The 25043-nt window shown below is 42.2% G+C and overlaps 1 protein-coding gene across 17 annotated transcripts in view; it reads right to left on the bottom strand.

Moving 5' to 3' along the window:
• The window catches only part of LOC106876521 (uncharacterized), a 98292-nt gene that overhangs the window by 23383 nt on the left and 49866 nt on the right, over positions 1-25043 (bottom strand). For 7 of the 17 annotated variants that reach the window (XM_089345876.1, XM_089345874.1, XM_089345877.1 and 4 more), the window contains 11 exons: positions 24703-24857; positions 22279-22438; positions 21710-21864; positions 20985-21021; positions 13690-13899; positions 12269-12444; positions 9883-10031; positions 7825-7875; positions 5817-5879; positions 4933-5004; positions 2050-2534 (listed from right to left, as the gene is read on the bottom strand). In XM_089345876.1, the coding sequence (XP_089202002.1) occupies positions 2341-2534; positions 4933-5004; positions 5817-5879; positions 7825-7875; positions 9883-10031; positions 12269-12444; positions 13690-13899; positions 20985-21021; positions 21710-21864; positions 22279-22438; positions 24703-24857 (1422 nt within the window). In that variant the 3' untranslated portion in view covers positions 2050-2340. Of the gene's footprint in view, positions 1-2049; positions 2535-4932; positions 5005-5816; positions 5880-7824; positions 7876-9882; positions 10032-12268; positions 12445-13689; positions 13900-20984; positions 21022-21709; positions 21865-22278; positions 22439-24702; positions 24858-25043 lie in introns of those variants that run through there. The other 10 variants (XM_089345884.1, XM_089345881.1, XM_089345885.1 and 7 more) reach the window with 3 other exon arrangements.

The raw sequence follows: 25043 nt of genomic DNA, 5'->3' as shown, positions 1-25043 counted from the left end.
AACACAGACACACACAAATACATACATATATATACGAGGGGTGTATGAAAAGTCTTGATCCTCAAAAAACAAAACAAGGCACAAGACTTCTGATGAAGGTAAAAGACTTCAAGACTCAAAACTTTCCATACACTGCTCATATATATATATATATATATATATATATATATATATATATATATATGTGTGTGTGTGTGTGTGTGTGTGTGTGTGTGTGTGTGTGTGTGTATGTACGACAGGCTTCTTTCAGTTTCCGTCTACCAAATCCACTCACAAGGCTTTGGTCAACCTGAGGCTATAGTAGAAGACACTTGCCCAAGGTACCACACAGTGGGACTGAACCCAGAACCAAGTGATTGAGAAGCAAGCTTCTTACCACACAGCCAGTCCTACACCTGTATTAATTGTTCGTAAATGTCCTTCACTTTTTATATGACTAACGTAGTGAAGTTAAAGTCACTAGGTTACTGTTTCTAGCACAAAGATTTTATGCTTCTTTTACAACGCCTTCTAATTTTGTATGCGAAAAATAATGCAAATTTCAGTGCAGTTGGCTGTTATTTCTAGCATGATGTGAAACCACCTACAGCACAATTCTTTTCATAAATGCTTCTTAAAATTGTCCTTCAGTACCTGGACTAATTAATTACTTACTTCAATTGTGAACTTACTAAGTGATTATGTAATTCACTCAACTCCGTCGACCACGAATGACCATGGGTGCATTTAAGAGGTTCCCTTCCAGGGTACAAGTCTGGGTGGAACGCCACCTCCCTAGCGAATGCACAATCTTGTTGTTGTTGTTGTTGTTGTTGTTGTTGTCGGCATCCTTTTTGTCTCGGGGGGGGGAACAATGGAGTTGCGCATAAAATAATCTAGTCCGGTTTTTTACATTTCATGTCCTAATACATCTCCTGCTATGGCTGTGTTGTCCTATCCTGCACAAACGCTCCCTCTGGCAGGAGCCGCAAATGTAGCGAAGACTTTGCCTGGCTGGTTGTAATGTCATAGTTTCTTGTTGACATCTTTTCTTGTCTTTCCATTTCTCCTCTCTCCTTCTTCTATGGTGCATCGCCAAGTTCCACGGTTGCTGGCAACCGCTTCCCAGTTGCTAATATCGATGTCGCAGGCCTTCATGTTCCTTTTGCAAACATCCTTGTATTGTAAGAACGGTCTTGTTGTATTCCACTCGGGAGACTCGCAGAGAAAATACGAGTTGTACAATTTAATTATTACATTTATTATTCAATTACATACAAAGAACGCACTCACCCAATGTTCGTTGTAAATAAACAAGAATCATGTCCGCCATATATCTATCAATGACCTTTTACTACCCCAGTCATTCAGAACAACAACAATGAAACAATGAACTCAGACGAACCACATTGACACAGGACTTCAGACGAACACAAATCCAACAGTCCATATAACAGGTCTCCCCACAGACCTAGTGCCCCTACCAAGCTCTCCATAGAGTATGTCCTTGGCGATTCTGCCATCTTCCATTGTATTTTGTTGTTGTCGGCACTCCGTCGCTTACGACGTCGAGGGTTCCAGTTGACCCGATCAACGGAACAGCCTGCTCTTGAAATTAACGTGCAAGTGGCTGAGCACTCCACAGACACGTGTACCCTTAACGTAGTTCTCGGGGGGATATTCAGCGTGACACAAAGTGTGACAAGGCTGACCCTTTGAATTACAGGCATAACAGAAACAGGAAGAAAGAGTGAGAGAAAGTTGTGGTGGAAGAGTACAGCAGGGTTTGCCACCATCATCCCCTGCCGGAGCCTCGTGGAGCTTTAGGTGTTTTCGCTCAATAAACACTCAAAACGCCCGGTCTGGGAATCGATACCGCGATCCTATGACCGCGAGTCCGCTGCCCTAACCACTGGGCCATTGCGACTCCACACCAGACATTCTACTCTAAGCTATAAATGAAAGTAAATATCCATCAATGTACACAGGATGTTAAAACTCTCTCTCCATAACAATAGAAGTGTTGAAGTGTTTAGGGAGGTGCTTGGACAAACTAGAAAAACAAAAGAGAATTTCAAAGTTTATCTTTATTTAAAAAGTTAATCTCTAACAAGGGAGCCAAACCAAACCAGTAAAAGGGGTCTCTATGTGGTAGATAGATCTGCTAGAATTAGTAGTTAAATCTTCACTCCACACCTTACTGCCTTAAAGGACACATTGTGCGATGTGGCTATGCATTCTCTATACTCGGGATTAAAAAAATGAATGGTTTTAGATGGAAGGCATTCAACCACGGATCATTGTTTGGTCTTGGTTGGCCTTGGACTGAAAAAACATTTACGCAGAAATTCACATTGTGTTTCACGGTAGACAATGGAGTGCAGCAAAACAGTCAGCTTCTCTAAGAGCGTCCCTTAGTATTCCAAATGTACGTTTCTCTGGATCACAACTTGTAAACCATTTGTGAAGCATTTGAAAGCCCTGCTCTTCGGTGTCCTTAACATTGTTATTCCTGATAATGTCCAGTTGGTTGTACTTAATTTCTAACAAAATACCTGCAAAAGATACGAAAAACAAGAAATGGCTGCAACAGCATCAACAATGATATAAAAGATGTATATAGCAAAGAAACGAGTGGCTGTGTTTGCAAGTAGCTTGCTTCCCAACCACATGGTTCCGGGTTCAGTCCCATTGCGTGGCACCTTGGGCAAGTATCTTCTACTGTAGCTTCACTCCAACTAAAGCCTTCTGAGTGGATTTGGTAGACAGAAACTGAAAGAAGCCCATCGTGTGTGTATATATATATATATATATATATGTGTGTGTGTGTGTGTGTGTGTGTGTGTGTGTGTGTATAAAATATAATATATATATTATATATAATAGGTGCAGGAGTGGCTGTGTGGTAAGTAGCTTGCTTACTAACCACATGGTTCCGGGTTCAGTCCCACTGCGTGGCACCTTGGGCAAGTGTCTTCTACTGTAGCCTCAGGCCGACCGAAGCCTTGTGAGTGGATTTGGTAGACGGAAACTGAAAGAAGCCCGTCGTATACATGTATATATATATATGTATATGTATGTGTGTATATTGCTTGTGTGTCTGTGTTTGTCCCCCCCAACTTCGCTTGACAACCAATGCTGGTGTGTTTACGTTCCTGTAACTTAGTGGATTGGCAAAAGGGACCGATAGAATAAATACTAAGCTTACAAAGAATAAGTCCCGGGGTCGATTTGCTCGACTAAAGGCGGTGCTCCAGCATGGCCGCAGTCAAATGACTGAAACAAGTAAAAGAATAAAAGAATAAGAGAGAAAGAAAAAAAACTAGTTAAGAAACATGAAAACTGTGTGAGATCCGTTGTTCTGTAAACAGAGAGGTTGGAATAAAGGATGAAGATGGAGACAAATTTAAACAAAGAACTGAAAGTTACACTTGAGAAAATTCCTGGCAAATAGATGGCAGAAGAAATGCTTGTGTACCCTTAATGTAGTTCTCGGGGCATATTCAGCGTGACACAGAGTGTGACAAGGCTGACCCCTTTGAATTACAGGCACAACAGAAACAGGAAGTAAGAGTGAGAGAAAGTTGTGGTGAAAGAGTACAGCTGGGTTCGCCAACATCCCCTGCCGGAGCCTCGTGGAGCTTTAGGTGTTTTCGCTCAATAAACACTCACAACGCCTGGTCTGGGAATCGAAACCGCAATCCTATGACCACAAGTCCACTGCCCTAACCACTGAGCCATTGCGCCTCCAGGTAAAAGTGTATGAAAGCCTAAACAATCAATATAGACCACCAACAGTCACACCATTTGATCCACCCAGCTCAACATTCAATAACCTAGTATTAAAAATGTAAATCAAACCAAAATATCCATTTCACCGTAAACAACATATTTTATTTCCCTCTTCTGAAAGACAATCATCATCATCATCATCATCATCATCATCGTCGTCGTCGTTTAACGTCTGCTTTCCATGCTAGCATGGGTTGGACGATTTGACTGAGGACTGGTGAAACCAGATGGCTACACCAGGCTCCAATCTGATTTGGCAGAGTTTCTACAGCTGGATGCCCTTCCTAACGCCAACCACTCTGAGAGTGTAGTAGATGCTTATATATATATATATATATATATATATATATATATATATATATATATATAATCGTTTAACGTCCGCTTTCTATGCTAGCATGGGTTGGACGATTTGAGTGAGGACTGATGAAACCAGATGGCTACACCAGGCTCCAATCTGATTTGGCAGAGTTTCTACAGCTGGATGCCCTTCCTAACGCCAACCACTCAGAGAGTGTAGTGGGTGCTTTTTACGTGCCAACAGTACGAAGGCCAGTCAGGCAGTACTGGCAACGGCCACACTCAAAATGGTGTATTTTATGTGTCACCCGCACAAGAGCCAGTCCAGGGGCACTGGCAACGATCTCGCTCGAAAGTCCTTACACATGCCATTAACATTATTTTGTGTCTTCTAGTTAATCCATTATTACCAACCAGTGGATATTTTTATGAAATTTCAGTAATTTCTTTAATAAAATTAGTTTACCTATAAATTAGAAATTAGGAATGGAACCTGTTCTCAGTCATTCTGATAGACAAAGTAGCTCAGGTGAAGGTAAAATTCATAGCCTTGTGAGTGGATTTGGTAGACGGAATCTGAAAGAATCCCGTCGTATATATGTGTATGTGTGTGTATATGTTTGTGTGTCTGTGTTTGTCCCCCCACCATCGCTTGACAACCGATGCTGGTGTGTTTACGTCCCTGTAACTTAGCGGTTCGGAAAAAGAGACCGATAGAATAAGTACTAGGCTTCCAAAGAATAAGTCCTGGGGTCGATTTGCTCGACTAAAGGCGGTGCTCCAGCATGGCCACAGTCAAATGACTGAAACAACTAAAAGAGTAAAAGGGAAATAAATCGGGTGTTGCTAAGGTATACTCACCCACTTGCCACCAGTTAGTTCCTAAATTCTTAGCCACTCTCAGGAGATCTTGTTCCTCCACTTTTGAACTCTCTGAAATAAATAGTTCCAAGTTTTATAATTTACTGTAAAATTTCCTTCTCTCTATAAATAATCTATAGTTTATTACTGTCAGACATTCCTATCATCAATGGTCAACTGGTGACCACTATGATTTTGGTCAACATTTTACTTTCTATCATGGTCCCACATAACTGCTCAATATTTAGGTCCACAACAAAACAGACCAACCTTCCTATATCCCCCCCTCTCTCTCTATTAAGGCATCCTACATAATCTAACAACGTTGCAATTATGTCATTTAATTCGATTTCACTTGCCTCAACAGGTCTTCGCAAGCGGAGTTTAGTGTCCAATGTAGGCAGAAACGCATCCTGGTAGAGGCTTTGGATTTAGGTCTCACTTGGCTTGCCGTGTCTTCTCATGCACAGCATATTTCCAAAGGTCTCGGTCAGAGGTCATTGCCTCGGTGAGGCCCAATGTTCGGAGGTCGTGCTTCACCAACTCATCCCAGGTCTTCCTGGGCCTACCTCTTCCACAGGTTCCCTCAACTGCTAGGGTGTGGCACTTTCTCACACAGCTATCCTCCTCCATTCTCGCCACATGCCCATACCAACGCAATCGTCTCTCTTGCACACCACTACTGATGCTTCTTATGTTATCTCAGTGGATATTTTATGATATTTCAGTAATATCAATATCTTTAATAGATATCACTTTACAGCTAACTGTTCAATTGAAATACAGGCATGGAACCTGTCCTTTGTCATTCTCACAAACAAATTATGCCCCACCTGCAGGTAAAGTTTATAGAGATCAATTAGCTGCTGTTATTTTACACTTACCAACATTCTGTGATGTCTTTGGGACTTTCTCTCCAGACTTTGGAATCTCTGAAATGAATATTTCTAAATTTTATGTTTTATACTGGAATTTGTCTTTACTAATATTACAGATTTTCTTCTTGTGAGAGAAAACCATGTTGTCATAGAAGAGAAATGTGTCTGCATGGATGAGGGTACCCTTGCGTTTAATGATTCGGATCTAGTTCAAAACGGGGGCACCAGTTTTCATTAATGTCTTATGTAGTGTTTTTGGTACCGAAAGACTTTCAAACTTCGTATATTTTGTGTTATAGAACAGAAAAAAATTTTTGTATTCGAAGTTATTTCATGTAAAAAATTGTCTTATTTCGATAATTTCAACCAATCACTGACAAGTATTCAGCTGTTTACAGTTACTCCTTTGGCAGTTTAAGCGGTTCCTTTGGCAGTTTAAGCAGTGTAAAGCATATTTAATCTCCATTACTTCTGACATTTTGCAGAGAGGCAACACACGTGTGTTCATTTTCCTTCGTTTTATTTTTAATATAATTTCGTTAACATCTGCCTGAACTGTATGTGTACAACATTTGCCCTAACCCTAACCCTTCCCTCAAAAACCAGGCCTTGTGCCTATAACAGAAAGGTTTATTAGCTACTGCCAATATGCTTCAGCCATTTTTTGACAAGGAAATAATAATTTTATCACCGCCAGAATCGTTTGAGATTCGTTTGTTTACGTAGTCAGCACTTACTCTATTCGGCTGAATGGACGTCAGTGATTGGTTGAAATTACAGAAATACGACAAATTTAACATGAAATAAGTTGCAATATAATAATTTTTCTTAAGAAGACTAAAAGAAAAAGATGTTTTATATGACACATTCTACCAGTGTCCCAAGTTTCAAAGTGTTTCGTTAAGAAAATACTGGCGCCCCCGTTTTGAACTAGATCCAATGATTCTGCAAAGGAAGAGGCTTGGAGATGCCATTATAAAAAGACTGCTGAATGTGGAGAATGAATAGGAGGAGGAGAGTCTGCCAAATGTTGACCCAGTAGAGGGACCAGCTACCCAAATCAACAGTACCTTGGTAGATACAGCAATTAAGGATATGAAGACAGGGAAAGCACCTGGCCCATCAGGAATAACCCCTGAGATGCTTAAAATATCAGGCGATGTAGGTTATGGTCTTGTCACCCACATCGTAAATCAGGTAGTTCATGAAGGAGTCATACCCAATGACTGGTGTAGCAGCACCATAGTCAGCTGCTACAAAAGTAAAGGTGATGCTTTAGATAGAAATAACTATTGGGGCATCAAATTATTGGATCAGGTGATGAAAGTTTCAGAAAGGGTCATAGCCTAACTAATTAGGGAGAGAGTTAGCCTAGGTGAGATGCAGTTTGGTTTTGTGCCAGGCAGAAGCACCACTGATGCTATATTTCTGGTAAGGCAACTGCAGGAGAAATACCTAGCCAAAGATAAACCTCTGTACTTGTCTTTTGTTGACTTGGAGAAGCCTTTGACAAGGTCCCCATATCCTTTATCTGGTGGTCAATGCAGAAGCTGGGGATAGACGAGTGGTTGGTAAGACCTGTACAGGGATGCTGTCAGTAAGGCAACGAGTATAGTCAAGACTTCTGGGTAGAAGTAGGGGTTCACCAAGGATCAGTTCTCAGCCCCCTTTTATTCATCATAGTCCTCCAGGCAATAACAGAGGAATTCAAAATAGGCTGCCCCTGGGAGCTTCTCTATGCTGATGACCTTGCTCTGATAGCCGAGTCACTGCTATGATTATTAGATTGTGGTTTCAATTCCTGGACTGGGCAATGTATTGTGTTCTTGAGCAAAACACTTTTATTTCACAATGCCCCAGCCCACTCAGCTTGTGAAAATAGGTAATTCTGTCATGAAGCAGCGTCCCATCCAGTGAGGAATATACCTATGCCAGAGGGACCAGGAAACCACCCCTATGTTCCTTTTGGAGTTCTGTGGACTAACATAGTTATGTACACTTATTTTGTACTCACCACCTGGCTCTGCCGCCGTTTGGACTTCCTTGTCAGACAACTTTGGACCCTCTGAAATAAACATTTCCAAGTTTTACACTTTGAAGTAACATTTCTTCATCTTTATTAATTATCTGTATTCGATTACTGTGAGGAGACATTCCTATCATCAATGGTCAACTGGTGACCACTGTGGTTTGGTACAGCATTGTCACACTTTCTACAGTGGTACTATATAATAGCTCAATATTTAGTTCCTCAACAGAATAGACTAACCTTCCTAAACCTCCTCTCTCTCTATTAAGACATCCGACATAATGTAAAAACGCTGCAATTATCTTTGGTTATTGATTGCTACAGCATATAATCTTTTCTGACAGTCTGAGTACAGACCTCAACAATAGATGACATCTCATATCAAACAGCAAACTATTTGAGATCTTCATAAATGAAAAATCATGAAGAATTTCTGGAGGACGTGTCTGTGTGGTAAGTACCTTGCTTACCAACCATATGGTTCCGGGTTCAGTCCCACTGCGTGGCACCTTGGGGCAAGTGTCTTCTACCATAGCCTCGGGCCGACCAAAGCCTTGTGAGTAGATTTGGTAGACAGAAACTGAAAGAAGCCGGTTGTATATATGTGTGTATATATATATATATATATATATATGTATATATCCAGCTGTACCGCCTGACTGGCTCCCGTAGGATTTTCGAGCGAGATCGTTGCCAGTGCCCCTGGACTGGCTTGTGCGGGTGGCACATAAAAGACACCATTTCGAGCGTGGCCGTTTTCGTGCGGGTGACACGTAAAAGCACCCACTACACTCTCTGAGTGGTTGGCGTTAGGAAGGGCATCCAGCTGTAGAAACTCTGCCAAATCAGATTGGAGCCTGGTGTTGCCATCCGGTTTCACCAGTCCTCAGTCAAATCGTCCAACCCATGCTAGCATGGAAAGCGGACGTTAAACGATGATGATGATGATGATGATGTATATGTGTGTATATGTTTGTGTGTCTGTGTTTGTTCCCCCCAACATCACTTGACAACCGATGCTGGTGTGTTTACATCCCCGTAACTTAACGGTTCGGCAAAAAGAGACCGACAGAATAAGTACTAGGCTTACAAAGAATAAGTCCTGGGGTCGATTAGCTCGAGTGAAAAGGCGGTGCTCCAGCATGGCCGCAGTCAAATGACTGAAACATGTAAAAGAGTAAAAGAATTACCAATATAAACAAAACACCTGATTCAACTCCCAGGCTTGCTAATGTTGGTCCTTAAACACTCAGTTGGGATTTTCTGATCCAATCTCCCACTTTACCAAAGCAGACATTGGTGTTCTTGTAAGTCCCACTGACTTTAATTACCAGCTTACCCAGACACTGATAAATCATTAATCACCTCTAATCACTCGCCGCCAACTGTAAAATGGGAGATGTTTCTGCTAGTCACCATTTATGTTACAGTATCATTCATTAGTCACATGTTTCAGACAATACTTTCCTGAATTGTGACTGGTTTTCTTGCTTGGATAAAGTCTAACAGATGTAGTGACAGATTTACTATCACAGAAAAAAAGACACCTAAGACAACTTTTATCATAAATCTGCCAGATCAGAATCTACACAACAAAATAAAGTACATAAGCGAAATCGTGACAGCACCAGTGCCCAGCGTCGCCTTCCTGGCACTTGTGCCGGTGACACGTGTAAAGACATTTGAGCAAGATCGTTGCCAGTACCACTGGACTGGCTCCTGTGCAGGTGGCACGTAAAATACACCATTTTGAGCGTGGCCATTGCCAGTACCGCCTGACTGGCCTTCGTGCGGGTGACACGTAAAAGCACCCACTACACTCTCTGAGTGGTTGGCGTCAGGAAGGGCATCCAGCTGTAGAAACTCTGCCAAATCAGATTGGAGCCTGGTGCAGCCATCTGGTTTCACCAGTCCTCAGTCAAATCGTCCAACCCATGCTAGCATGGAAAGCGGACGTTAAACGAAGATGATGATGATGATGATGATATTCTACACCATAAAGTCAACGAGACAAACAGACAGATCATTAAATAGTATTCTCACCAAATCCACTTCTGCCAGATACAGGTTGCCGGCATTTGAGGCATCGCCTAGGTAGACGTTTTGGACAGCATTCCAAACACAACACACAATGTCCACATGGATGGAAGGTTATGGTGGCCTCTTTATCTTCACAAAACAGACACGGTAACCTGTACAAAAAAAACAGAAATACACCTCACCAATAACATTCGTTTATAACACGGGCCGTTGCCAGTACCGCCTGACTGGCTCCCGTAGGATTTTCGAGTGAGATCGTTGCCAGTGCCCCTGGACTGGCTCTTGTGCGGGTGGCACATAAAAGACACCATTTCGAGCGTGGCCGTTTTCGTGCGGGTGACACGTAAAAGCACCCACTACACTCTCTGAGTGGTTGGCGTTAGGAAGGGCATCCAGCTGTAGAAACTCTGCCAAATTAGATTGGAGCCTGGTGCGGACGTTAAACAATGATGATGATGATGATGATGATTACATTGTGTACATGTTTACAGTACAGAATATAACAAGACATTACAGAGACCAGCAAGAAAACGTCACAAATTCTTCTTTAACCCTTTAGCATTTAAACCGGCCATATCCGGCCCAAATATTCTACCTGTTTTACACTCAAACCAGCCAGATCCTACCTCTCACACCTACCCTACAATGCTACTCTAAAGATATACAATTACATACAGACAGACTTGTGCTTGAGTGACTCACACATGCATGTATATGTGCGTGTGTTGTGTGTATATATATATATATATATCAATCATCATCATCATCATCATCATCATCGTTTAACGTCCGCTTTCCATGCTAGCATGGGTTGGACGATTTGACTGAGGACTGGTGAAACCGGATGGCTACACCAGGCTCCAATCTGATTTGGCAGAGTTTCTACAGCTGGATGCCCTTCCTAACGCCAACCACTCCGAGAGTGTAGTGGGTGCTTTTACGTGTCACCCACATGAAGGCCAGTCAGGCGGTTCTGGCAACGGCCACGCTCAAAATGGTGTGTTTTATGTGCCACCCGCACAAGAGCCAGTCCAGGGGCACTGGCAACGATCTCGCTCAAAGCTAAGAAACTTACATTTATGTGCCTGGTGAAATAAAATAAAATCTCGACTGTGATATGTATGTACAATAATGTTATATATATATATATATATATATATATATATATATATATATACATATATTTGGAGCCTGGTGTAGCCATCCGGTTGCACCAGTCCTCAGTCAAATCGTCCAACCCATGCTAGCATGGAAAGCGGACGTTAAATCATGATGATGATATAAGCTAATTTGATCCTGGAGAGCGCTTGTAAAAGGGCTTCACTAACTGCCTCACCAAATTTATGGTCTTCTATGTGAGAGAGAAAGAGATACTTTGAAAAATCTGTAACTCACATAACCTTATTCAACCCTCAGAATTTGGATTTATCCCTAACTCCAGATGCTGTAGCTGACTCCTAGAACTTCTTGAGGACATCAGCCTAAATCACAGACAGTGGCCCATGGGTAGATGTTATCTATCTCCACTTCACCAAAGCCTTTCTCTGCTGCATAAACGAACTCTGGTGAAGCTATCTGCAATTAGTGCAAGACCCTAATTTATATAAAAAAGGGTTTATGTTGCTCATTCTCAGTTGAAATGAAATAGTCACAGTACCAGGATAACATACTATGCCCTAGAGAATCACATCTGTAGAATGATAGGGATCTAAAAACAAACATATAAACATGGACTGTGTGGTAAGTAGCTTGCTTACCAACCACATGGTTCTGGGTTCAGTCCCACTGCGTGGCATCATGGGCAAGTGTCTTCTACTATAGCCTCGGGCCGACCAAAGCCTTGTGAGTGGATTCGGTAGATGGAAACTGAAAGAAGCCTGTCGTATATATGTATATATATATTCTCTGAGTGGTTGGCGTTAGGAAGGGCATCCAGCTGTAGAAACTCTGCCAAATCAGATTGGAGCCTGGTGTAGCCATCTGGTTTTCACCAGTCCTCAGTCAAATCGTCCAACCCATGCTAGCATGGAAAGCGGACGTTAAACGATGATGATGATGATATATATATATATATATATATATATGTATGTATGTATGTATGTATGTATGTATGTATGTATGTATGTATATGTTTGTGTGTCTGTGTTTGTCCACCCAACATCGCTTGACAACTGATGCTGGTGTGTTTACGTCCCCGTAACTTAGCGGTCCGGCAAAAGATAGACCGATAGAATAAGTACTAGGCTTACAAAGAATAAGAATTGGGGTCGATTCTCTCGACTAAAAAAGGCGGTGCTCCAGCATGGCCACAGTCAAATGACTGAAACAAATAAAAGAGTAAAGAGAGGGTATGTACTGGTCCATCTTGTCATTGCCAGTGAATACTTACCGGGATAGTAAAAACGTTCGTAAGTTTTCTTTCAAATTTCGATTCTTGATGAGGTCCAATGGGGTTTCGTTCTTGTTGTTCATATGATAAAAGCTGGCTCCCTGGTGAGCTAGATAACTAGCGACTATTACACCAGAGAGCCTGTTTTCCTTGTTCAGTTTGAGTTCAATGCAACACTAGAAATGATGAAATATAAAATAGAGTAGAATATTACACAACTCTCTGAGTGGTTGGCGTTAGGAAGGGTATCCAGCTGTAGAAACTCTGCCAAATTTAGATTGGAGCCTGGTGTTGCCATCCGGTTTCACCAGTCCTCAGTCAAATCGTCCAACCCATGCTAGCATGGAAGGCGGACGTTAAACGATGATGATGATGAAACAAATGATAGCCTCATCACAAATATGGGAAATATAATGGAACAAACATCACAAGAATAAAATACGAAACACAACAGGCCAACAAAATCCTATCTGTACAACTGGTGTGATAAAGCCAACTGGCCACACCAAAAGAAATACTTATGGAAGTGTATTGTATATGAACATAACAACAAACAATGTAAGTTATCAGAACAGAGAACACCTACAACATATCAATTTCTTCAGACATAACAACAAAACCAACACCAAACAGAAATATCCTAAACATACCAATAATATTTCCATAATTAATAAAGAAACAAGGTGACAAGCTGGCAGAAACATTAGCACGCCGGACGGAATGCTTAGCGGTATGGGGGACAACAGGATAGCAATGATACAGTGAAGACAAGATTTGGGAGCAAGAGGAAATGTGAGGAAGAGAAGAGATGTAGTTTGGTTTGTTGGGGTAGGGTGTGCAAAAAGTTTTATTCGGTGGAATACATAGCATTTCCAGAACTCAGTTTTGCTGATGTGGGTGGGTCTTTCCAAGAACCTCACATTGCCAGACATTTCGGTCCCTTGTCGTTTCCTCCGTGAGGCCCAACATCCTGAGATCGGTCCTCACCACTTCATCCCACATCTTCCTGGGGTCTCTCTCTTCCACAGGTACCACCCACTTTCAGGGATTAGTACTTCTTTATACAGTTGTCCTCATTCCTATGCATCACCTCTCCTCTACCCTATATCACAGTCATTTGGGAATATCTTGAGTAGGTCACCCCTCCATCACTCTGTGATGGCTGTGTTTATATGCCCAACATCTGAGATGGGTCATCTTCTCTGTGGTGGAGGAGCTATGTCTTTAAGGGTGTAAGGGATATGGAGTTAGTTACATAATATAATTAAGTTATCAGGAGAGAGTGGATTACTCAATGGTAATGGAGGTTGGGGTTGATGGGTGTGAACTGAGGCATGACATGCAATGTCCGTCTCTTTCTCTCTCAAACACACACACACACACACACACTACACATATTCACAAACAATTTAAAAACTTACCTCGTCTAAAATACTTAGGGTTTCACCCTCGGAATGAAACACCTCTTTCTCCACAGCAAGGTGCAGACAGTTACTGCCACTACCATCAACAGCATTTACGTCTGCTCCTCTTGCTATCAGCTGGCGAATCATCCCAATATGACCCCCGGAGACAGCTTCAAGTAATGGTGTCATTTGCTTACGGTTCTTTATATCCAATTGCGTTGAATCCTTTGAGAAGATAAAAATATGAAACAAAAAGTTAAATGAAAATTAGGGTTGATATCAATGTGTCATTACTGTCTTCTACTGGGTACTTGATCAAACTGATCAAATACGTTAGACATTTGTCAGTGCAGTCAACTTTCTAAAGGTCCCTCTATAATTTGCTATGGGTGTGTGTTAGAGACATGATAAATCTACTAAGATTTCATAAACAGACTGTTTAAATCTAATCTACCTTTATCCCTCATTTCCTCCGTGAGGCCCAACATCCTGAGATCGGTCCTCACCACTTCATCTCACGTCTTCCTGAGTCTCCCTCTTCCACAGGAGCCATCCACTTTCAGTGATCAGCACTTCTTTATACACCTATCCTCATTCATACGCATCACATGTCCAAACTAACATAGTCTTCTCTCTTGCATGCTACATTTGACTCCTCTTATGCCCAACTTTTCTCTCAATACATTTGCACTTTGTTGTACATGTGCACTGATGTTGCACATCCAACAGAGCATACTACCTTCATTTCTCTCCAGTCTATGCATGTCTTCTGCATTCAGAGCCCACGTCTCACTACTATGGAGTATAGCCGTTCGCACACAAGCATCACACAGTCTACCTTTCACTCTGAGAATCCTTTTGTTGACAACAGAGCTCTCTAAACTTCCTCCACCCTATTCTTATTCTAGAAACAATGCTTTCAGCGCATCCTACACCATTGCTAATTTGGTCACCTACGTAAGAGAAACTATCTACAACCCCAAAAGAGCCCCCTGGGTATTTGAGAGAATCCAAGTCCCGTATGCTCTTAGTGCTTGTTGTTCCTGCACACAGAACATATTAATTTAATTGCAACGAGAAAGAGGGAAAGGACACCGTAAAAGCGAAAGAGATACAGAGAGCACGATTTCTTTTGAAGGGTTTACGGTTAGGGTTTGGGTTTTAGGGCTTGGGTTAGAGAATTCCGTCCCTAACCGTAATCGTAACCCTAACCCTAAAACCCTAACCCTGACACTAAAACCCTAACCCTGACACCGTAGTGAAGATCGTGCGGGTGTTAAGGAAAAGGGCGATCTTTGGTAAAGATCGCCGAAGACACTTTTTACGGAAAAGGCCGATATTTAGGACTCGTTTCAAAAGATCGCCCATATTAATTAGTTGTAAACATAGAAACCATTCCTTATATTTGTTTGTGACATCAATATATTCCTCACTTACCAATTCTCAGCAACTTTTCATCGTATTATATGATGGAGAAGAACAATTGCTTGTTTGCTTCACGTTGTCCAACTAGTTTTGGTATGACACAGCATTTTATATCAGTTATAATGAGGCGCATTTAATGCATTCGATATATATATATATGTTAATCGAAGTGTACAGTATGTATTATATATCTATTACGGCCGATCTTGCCAATCGTGTTCGTAGTCGGAGTTCAACGGATTGTTAGGTAAAGGACAGATTATGGTCATGTCATGGAACGAAATATGGCGACTTTTCTCTTATTCTTGGATGTGAAGGGACACATCCGGTTTGTCGATGAAAGGAATCGAGTAAGGGATTAGGTTAAGAGTTATGCCCCTTGGTAAAAAAAAAAACCCTTGTGTTTGCGAATGGCTTTGTAGCAGTCAGCAAGAGTTTTCTAGAACAGGGGTTTTCAAACTGTGGTCCGCGGACCACAGGGGGTCCGCAAGGATAAGACAGGGGGTCCGTGGACAGCAAATACTTTTTGTTATGTTTCCCGAGGGAATTCCTCACACACTGGTCACCGATAATGCACCAACTTTTACGTCTGAGGAGTTCCAGAGCTGGTGCAAAGAACGCGGGATCACACACCTGACAGGGGCACCTTACCACCCAGCTACCAACGGAGCAGCGGAACGTTTGGTGCAGACCTTCAAACAAGCTCTGAGGAAGTCTTCTCTTCCGCCAACACGAGCACTTCAAGAATTCTTGATGCAGTACCGGAGAACACCAACATCCTGTGGATTCTCTCCAAGTGAACTTTTGAATAACCAGCAGAGAATCAATCCTTGTTCGTATCTGCCGGTTATTCAAAAGTTCACTTGGAGAGAATCCACAGGATGCTGGTGTTCTCCGGTACTGCATCAAGAATTCTTGAAGTGCTCGTGTTGGCGGAAGAGAAGACTTCCTCAGAGCTTGTTTGAAGGTCTGCACCAAACGTTCCGCTGCTCCGTTGGTAGCTGGGTGGTAAGGTGCCCCTGTCAGGTGTGTGATCCCGCGTTCTTTGCACCAGCTCTGGAACTCCTCAGACGTAAAAGTTGGTGCATTATCGGTGACCAGTGTGTGAGGAAATCCGAAGTGCGCAAAGTCTTCCTCAAGCAGATTCAAAGTGGCTTTGGAGGACGTGGAGGAAGTGGGATGAATGCATGGGTACTTGGAATAAGCATCTGTGATCACCAGCCAATCTCTACCCATAAAATTTATTGCATGGTCCAGATGTAAGCGGCTCCACGGCTTTTCTGGTAACATCCATGGGTGAACTGGAGGCTTAGATGGCTGCCTTTGATGTTCGTTACATGAATCACATCATCGACTGGCTATCTCTATAGCAGCATCGATACCAGGCCAATATACAGCAGTTCTTGCTAGCTGTTTCATGCGTTCCATGCCAAAGTGTCCAAGATGCAGAAGATTGAGGATCTTTGGCTGCAAGCTATGTGGAATCACAACTCTAGATCCATGTATAAGGCATCCATGACAGATACTAAGTGAGTTTGATAACTTACGGAACTTGTTGACTTCGTCATTGATCTCCATGTTCTTTGGTGGCCAGCCTTCACGGACGTAGCGCATCACTGTAGATATCACTGGATCTTTCCCTGACTCTTGATGGAGGACGTTAGCATCCACAGGTTGGACTTGAATACTAAGAGCTTTGATGGCACACACCATGTCTATGTCTTCACCATTTTCCTTTCTGTCAAAGTCGTTGTCATCACCGAATGGCAAGCGACTGAGGGCATCAGCATTGCCATGATCTGCTGATTTCCGATATTCAATGGTGTAGTCAAACTGGTTCAGCCACAGGGCCCATCGTGCTAGTCTGTTAGCAGCGAGAAGTGGCGTCCCTTTCCTCGGACTGAATAGTGATGTCAGTGGCTTGTGGTCAGTCACGAGTACGAATTTACGACCGTACAAATATTGGTAAAACTTCTGCAAGCCAAATATGATAGCTAGGGCTTCCTTTTGAATTTGACTGTAGTTACGCTGTGCAAAAGTAAGAGTCTTGGACATATTGGCTATTGGGCGCTCGCTTCCATCAGGATAGCGGTGAAACAGGACTGCTCCAATACCAACATTTGATGCGTCGCAAGCCAGTCCCAAAGTTTTGTTTGGATCAAAGTGTATCAGAACTTGACTTGATGAAAGTACATTTTTCAAGTGATCAAAAACTGACTGTTCCTCATCTCCCCACTTCCAAATAGTTGACTTTTTCGTAAGGCAATAGAGTGGCTCTGCTATACTGGCTAGGTTTGGGATAAACTTTCCATAAAACTGAACTGAACCTAGGAAAGATTTCAAGCTTGATTCGTTCGTTGGAGATGGCATCTTTAAGACTGCTTCGACTTTGGATCCCTTAGTGATCCCTTCAGCCGACAAAATGTGTCCAAGGTATTCTACACTGGGTAGTGCAAACTGGCACTTTTCACGGCGACATCTGAGTCCATTGTCGCTTAGACGTGTGAGCAGACACTTTAGGTTGTTTAAGTGACTGTTTGCATCTTTCCCACTGACGAGCATGTCATCCTGGAAGACGGCCACTCCAGGTAGATCATGGGTCAGGTTTTCCATGATCTCCTGAAAGTAACCAGGTGCTGACTTGATTCCGAAAGGGAGTCGTTGCAGGAGTACTCCACGGTGAGTGCTGAGTGCGAGTCTGCGTTGACTTTCTGGAGCCAGCTTGATCTGATTATAGGCATCAGCAAGGTCTATCTTTGTATATCCGAATCCACCTCAGAGTTTCTGCATCAGTTCAGCAGGGAGTGGCATTGGATGACGGTGATCAGCAAGTTGGTCATTAATTCCCACAGAGTAGTCACCACAAATCCGTAGTTTTGGCTTCAGGTTGCTTGAAGCGTGTGCTTTACGAATCGGTACCACTGGCGTTCCGTATTCATTGAATTGAACAGGCTTCCAGATTCCCTTGGCGATGCCTTCTTCGTAACCTTTGGCCAGGTCATCACGAAGAGCAAATGGGACCGGACGTGCCTTGTGAAAGACTGGTGTTGCGTCCGATTTGAACTTCACTTCCAGTTCAAAGTTCTTGAGACATCCCAATTCTTGCTTGAAAAGATCTGGAAATTCATCACACATGTTGTGACAATCTTGCTGCAGGGAAACATAGGGCTCGCTTGAGGTCTTTGGATACATCCCTTCTGCACCTTCCCTCTTAGCTTGGCTGTCTATGCTTTTCAAACCTAGAGCAGTGTCTACGGAAATTCCCAGAGTCTGGATAGCATTCCGACCCAGCAAATTAAGATCAGAGATCTTGGTGACTATGTAAGGTATAAGATCCTGCTTACCAGTTGTTGGATCCTTGGTTTGGCCCATGAAAGTTCCTAGAACAGGCAGGTTGTGCTTGCTGGCAGATTCATAGCGATGCTTGACATCTTGCAGCTTTGGTCTTCCAAGTTGTTTCCAGACTGACAAGGAAACAAAATTGCCTGTAGTAGCAGTGTCCAATTCCATTGTGAACAGTCTGTTCTGGATTGTTACTGGCACAATTAAACTGTGAGTGTCTCGGGAAACTTCACCTAGGATCGCCTTGACTAGCTCAGCTTTTGTGATTCTTTTCACGGGAGTTTGTGAATGACCATTGCGTTGCTGATGTTGTTTTTTCCTACACACCGCTTGCAAATGACCCTTTTTATCACAAAAATGACATTTGGTTTCCCTGAAAGGACAGTCTGTTGCTTTGTGGGCCTTTCCACATCGGTAGCATTTCTCCTGGTTTGTGGAATAAGACTGCTGATGTTTCTTTTGAAGACTCTTATTCTTGTTCTGCTGGACCTTGTACACCTGCTTGGTTTTGGAACCGTATACAGTTTCTTTTGAAACCTTTGCTGCGTCTTCAGTCTCAATGGCAACCTGGACAGCACGGGCAAAATCTAGTTCTGAGTCTTTTATCTTAAAAAGCGCCTTCAGAACCGCTTCATTGTTAACCGAACATATGAATCTCTGTCTCAGAGCTTCATCCTGTGGGTTGGTGATCGCTGGAAAATCACAGGTAGCTGCATCCTGGCGTATACGTGCTGCCAGCTCCTGGAGAGTTTCGCCTGGCTTCCGCTGCATATCACTCCAAAACTTGAAACGCTCTCTCACAATGAAAAGTTTAGGGTCGAACTGTTCCTTCATGAAGTCAACGATTTCGTCCATTATCAAGTTGTTGATATCTTTAGGCGGATTTTGTTGGGTAGCCAGATTAGCAAGTTGTTTGTAAACAGTAGCAGTCTGATTGGTCAGGAACACTTGTGCCATGCGTTTTTCAGGTACAGCATTAGCAGCCACAAACGTACGGAATCTTGACCAGTAATCAGGCCATAGTTCTGTCGCTGAATCAAATGCAGTAAATGGTGGAATCGACACTGTTGTTGAAGCAGCTGAAAAATAGCCACTAGAATCGCCTTCAACTTGTCGAGCACCAAACAGTTTTAACAGAGCATCCATATCTCTCTGATGTTGTTGCATTTGCTTGTCCATTTGTTCCCTAAACAATTTAATAAGTTCTACTGTCTGTTTTTCAGCCATTGTTATTACGATGAATAATTTTACGGTAAAGTAAGCATGTATCCTATCGGTCCTATCGGCGACGCCAATAAACTCTGTTATGTTTCCCTCGGGTGACTCGCAGAGATAACATAACGAGTTATACAGTTTAATTATTACATTTGTTGTTCAATTACATACAAAGAACGCACTCACCCAATGTTCGTTATGAATAAACAAAAGTCATGTCCGCCATATATATATCAATGACATTTTACCACGACAGTCCCACAAGACAACAACAATGAACTCAGACGAACCACATGACACACGGAACGTCAGACGAATTACATATCTAACAGTCCATATAACACTTTTTATGGGCAATTTGATTTCATATATGTTTTTTTAATCGAAATCTTTTAATTGACAATAAACCTATTTGTTAAATACTGTAAAATTAATAAATGTAAAAATATATGTTATTTTAAGCAAATATTTATGTATAAATTTCATAAGTGTTTATAAGGGGGGTCCCTAAGGTAAAGCCTGAAATATAAAGGGGCCCGCATGTCAAAAAGTTTGAAAACCCCTGTTCTAGAAGACAGTTTATTGGGAAGTGTGTATGTCTTTAAAGTTGGTGTTCTTGGGGAAACGGAGTGTGTAGTAGTACTATATGCATGGTCTTTGCGGGGCAGGAGTTGGGTTCGAGGGGCATACACATATTCGTTTTCCACTCGGTTATTACTGTTCTTATTCTAACTCATGTCTATTGTCCGATTTCATCATCATTATCATCGTCGTTTAACGTCCACTTTCCATGCTAGCATGGGTTGGACGATTTGACTGAGGACTGGTGAAACCAGATGGCAACACCAGGCTCCAATCTGATTTGGCAGAGTTTCTACAGCTGGATGCCCTTCCTAACGCCAACCACTCAGAGAGTGTAGTGGGTGCTTTTACGTGTCACCCACATGAAGGCCAGTCAGGCGGTACTGACAACGGCCACACTCAAAATGGTGCATTTTATGTGCCACCCGCACAAGGGCCAGTCCAGGGGCACTGGCAACAATCTCGCGCGAAAATCCTACGAAGGCCAGTCAGGCAGTACTGGCAACGGCCACGCTCTATTTTTACATTTATTTATTTAACAGTATTTAACAAATAGGTTTATTGTCAATTAAAAGATTTCGATTAAAAAAAACATACATAAAATCAATTTGCCCACAAAAAGTATTTGCTGTCCACGGACCCCCTGTCTTGTCCTTGCGAACCACAGTTTGAAAACTCCTGGTCTATGGGATACAAATTTCAATGAAACACTAGAGAGTGTATATAATATGTACGTGTTAACTAACCTGGGACAGCAGCAAAGTCACCACCTCACAGTGTTTTCTGAAAGTTATAGAAAGATGAAAGAAAACCATAAAAAAGACAAACATTACAAAGATTGAGATAATAATTATTAGATCATTAATTAGTGAAAACAAAAGTAATTAGATCACTATAACCTAATTACATCAATAACCATATGCATTGATTCTTAAATAAAAAATCGAAATCGAGTTAAATTCGACGACTGGCACCCATGCCAACGTCGTCTCCCTCATTGGACACGAAACTCAGCTTGCGAAGACTTATTGGGGCAAGCGAAAGCGAAATCGGGATGGCACCTGTGCCGAGAAATGCCTTTCTGGCACTTGTGCCCGTGGCATGTGTAAGGACTTTCGAGCGAGATCGTTGCCAGGTGCCCCTGGACTGGCTCTTGTGCGGGTGGCACATAAAATACACCATTTTGAGCGTGGCCGCTGCCAGTACCGCCTGACTGGCCTTCGTGCAGGTAACACGTAAAAGCACCCACTACACTCTCTGAGTGGTTGGCGTTAGGAAGGGCATCCAGCTGTAGAAACTCTGCCAAATCAGATTGGAGCCTGGTGTAGCCATCTGGTTTCACCAGTCCTCAGTCAAATCGTCCAACCCATGCTAGCATGGAAAGCGGACGTTCAATGACGACGATGATGATGATGATTACTGAAAACATAAAAGAAACAGATTTGGATTTTCCAGATCAATGGAGACTTACTCTTGGACAGCCCGGTGTAAAGGTGTGTCACCAGAATTATCCACCACATTCGCATCAATGTTTATGTGATTCAAGAAGAGGCGAACTGTGTCCGTGCGTCCCCAGGAACAAGCCAGATGCAGAGGTGTGCGACCGATGTTGTTTTGTTGATTGATCTGAAAGAAAAAAAATAACAAAAACATGTTTAAAATAGTGTCTAGAAACGAGGTGGGTGGGTGGGTGGGCGGAAGATTAAAAAGAAAAATCTCATAAAAAGAGACGAGGAAAAAAAATCAGATTAATTAAACAAGCGGAATGATTGGTAGGGTGTGGGTAATTAAGTTAGGTTTATATTGCATTTTGGCTGTGCGGTAAGTAGCTTGCTTACCAACCACATGGTTCTGGGTTCAGTCCCACTATGTGGCACCTTGGGCACAAGTGTATTCTACTATAGGCATGGGCTGACCAAAGCCTTGTGAGTGGATTTGGTAGACAGAAACTGAAAGAAGCCCCTCATATATATATATATATATATGTGTGTGTGTGTGTGTGTGTGTTTAAAAGATGCACGCACACACACAGCCACTGACCTGTAGCATCTTCTTTCCTGGTGTTAATAATGCCGCCACCCCATCTTTCCATTCGTCCTTCTTCCTTGCCGCCAAATGGAGAGGCGTGTCGCCAAATATGTCCTGCTTGTTGACATCAACACCCCAAGATATCATGGTGGCCACAGCATCACGTTGACGCCTGAGAATAAAAAAATAGAAGCATCAGAGACATTGACATAATAATCACTCGTTACATAAAAATTAAGCATGCAAAAATGTACGTATGTATACACACCTGTGTGTCAGTATACATCTCTGTCTGTCTGTCTGTCTCTCTCTCTCTCTCTCTCACACATTTTCTTTCTCTCTCTCTCTCTCTATATATATATATATATATATATATATATTATTATTATTATTATTATATGTATTTATTTTCTCCTAGTTAATAATTAACTCGGACAAAATAAATTGGTTAATAGATACCAGGGTAGCAAAGATCACAAAATAACTGTGGTGTAACTCCTGTTTATGAGGTAGAAACTCCTTGATATTTTGGGTACTGGAGTATATATGAATTTAGTGAATGGAGTAAAACGCATATGTTAACTGCATACTTTTATTTCCAACATATGTTTCGAAGAATTACAAATTATACCTTCCCTAGGAATAGGTGACGTTGATAAGAATGTAATCTTCTCTTCAGGGAAATGCATGCGAACCAGCTTAAACGTAAGACATTTTAACCGAATATGAGAACAAATTTATATATATATATATATATATATATATATATATATATCTATTTCTGCTGAGACCCCCTTGAGTCATGACTGACCATGGGATTGCAACTAGAAAGTTACCCTCCCAGGCACAAGTGCGGGCAAGTTTGTTTATGGAAGACCAGTAGTCACCCATGCATACCGGCCTCCCCCTCTCCACGCCACCAGTGTTATCCAAGGGAAAGGTAAAGGGGCCGATACAGCTTGGCGCCTGTGACGTCGCAACTCATTTCTACAGCTGAGTGAACTGGAGCAACGTGAAATAAAGTGTCTTGCTCAAGAACACAGCACGCAGCCCAGTCCGGAATTCGAACTAACAACCTCGCGATCTTAAGCTCGATGCTCTAACCACTGAGCCATGCGCCTTCACACACATATATATATTGATAAAATATATACATACAATATTAGGTACGTGCGTATATACACAAGGGTACTACATGAGTGGTGGAGGCGCAATGGTCCAGTGTTTAGGGCAGCGGACTCGCGGTCATAGGATCGCGGTTTCGATTCCCAGACCGGGCGTTGTGAGTTTTTATTGAGTGAAAACACCTAAAAGCTCCACGAGGCTCCGGCAGGGGATGGTGGCGAACCCTGCCATACTCTTTCTCCACAACTTTCTCTCACTCTTACTTCCTGTTTCTGTTGTGTCTGTAATTCAAAGGGGTCAGCCTTGTCACACTCTGTGTCACGCTGAATATCCTCCGAGAATCACGTTAAGGGTACACGTGTCTGTGGAGTGCTCAGCCACTTGCACGTTAATTTCACGAGCAGGCTGTTCCGTTGATCGGATCAACTGGAACCCTCGACGTCGTAAGCGACGGAGTGCCAACAACAACAAGAATATATATATATATATATATATATATATATATATATATATATTTAACTTTGACCCTCCATAAATCCTAAATTTTATTTTAGAATTTATGGGAGCAACTGTCTTTGAAGACTCATTGTCGTAGAATGCTCAAAATGAGGAGTGGAGAGAGAACCGACAACTGATGGAGGGGTCCTTTTTCAGTGTTTACTTGTCCTGTTTGCCATTTTTTTTTCTCTCGTTGTTTACACATTTAACTTATTTGTTTTGAAAGCAAAATTCAAAAGAAAACTCAAATATCACAACTAGAGAACTTGCAGTTTTAGGGGACAGACACACATCTTTGGATATTTCACCAGTCATTATAGGCGCGGGAGTGGCTGTGTGGTAAGTAGCTTGCTTACCAACCACATGGTTCTGGGTTCAGTCCCACTGCGCGGCACCTTGGGCAAGTGTCTTCTACTATAGCCTCGGGCCGACCAAAGCCTTGTGAGTGGATTTGGTAGACGGAAACTGAAAGAAGCCCGTCGTATATATATGTATATATATGTATATGTATGTGTGTGTATATGTTTGTGTGTCTTGTTTGTCCCCCCCCCCCCAACATCGCTTGACAACCGATGCTGGTGTGTTTACGTCCCTGTAACTTAGCAGTTCGGCAAAAGAGAACCGAAAGAATAAGTACTAGGCTTCCAAAGAATAAGTCCTGGGGTCGATTTGCTCAACCAAAGGCGGTGCTGCAGCATGGCCGCAGTCAAATGACTGAAACAAGTAAAAGAATAAAAGAGTAAAAGAGTCTGGAATTGGAGGAAATTTAGAAACAAAACAGATCTGAAGATTTTCAATTAATTCTGAACTTACCATTCCGCAGCATAGTGCAAAGCTGTATAACTATTAATTTTGTCCCTCGTGTCCAAACCAGCTCCAGCATCAACCAATAAGTTTATTAAATCTGCGTTGCCATATTCGGAAGCAGCCATCATATAAGTTTTGCCCCATGAATTTGTTTGATTAACCTGGAGTGAAAAAAGTAAAAAAATTTGAAGTATATTAAGAACTAGTTTTATAGAAACTTCTTTGAAAATTCCTATTTTGTTTTTCACCCATTTACTTGTGTTGGTTGAACAATATAAAACATGGTTCTCAACTATTCTTTATCACTGGACCCCCTTTGATTACTATTTTATTCTGGTGAACCCCTC

This window comes from Octopus bimaculoides, chromosome 30 (assembly GCF_046866305.1).
Source record: "Octopus bimaculoides isolate indiv1 chromosome 30, ASM4686630v1, whole genome shotgun sequence".
In the NCBI taxonomy this organism is placed as follows: Eukaryota; Metazoa; Mollusca; class Cephalopoda; order Octopoda; family Octopodidae; genus Octopus; species Octopus bimaculoides.
Note: the sequence above shows the minus strand (reverse complement) of the source record. Positions and strands in the feature narration are given on the sequence as shown.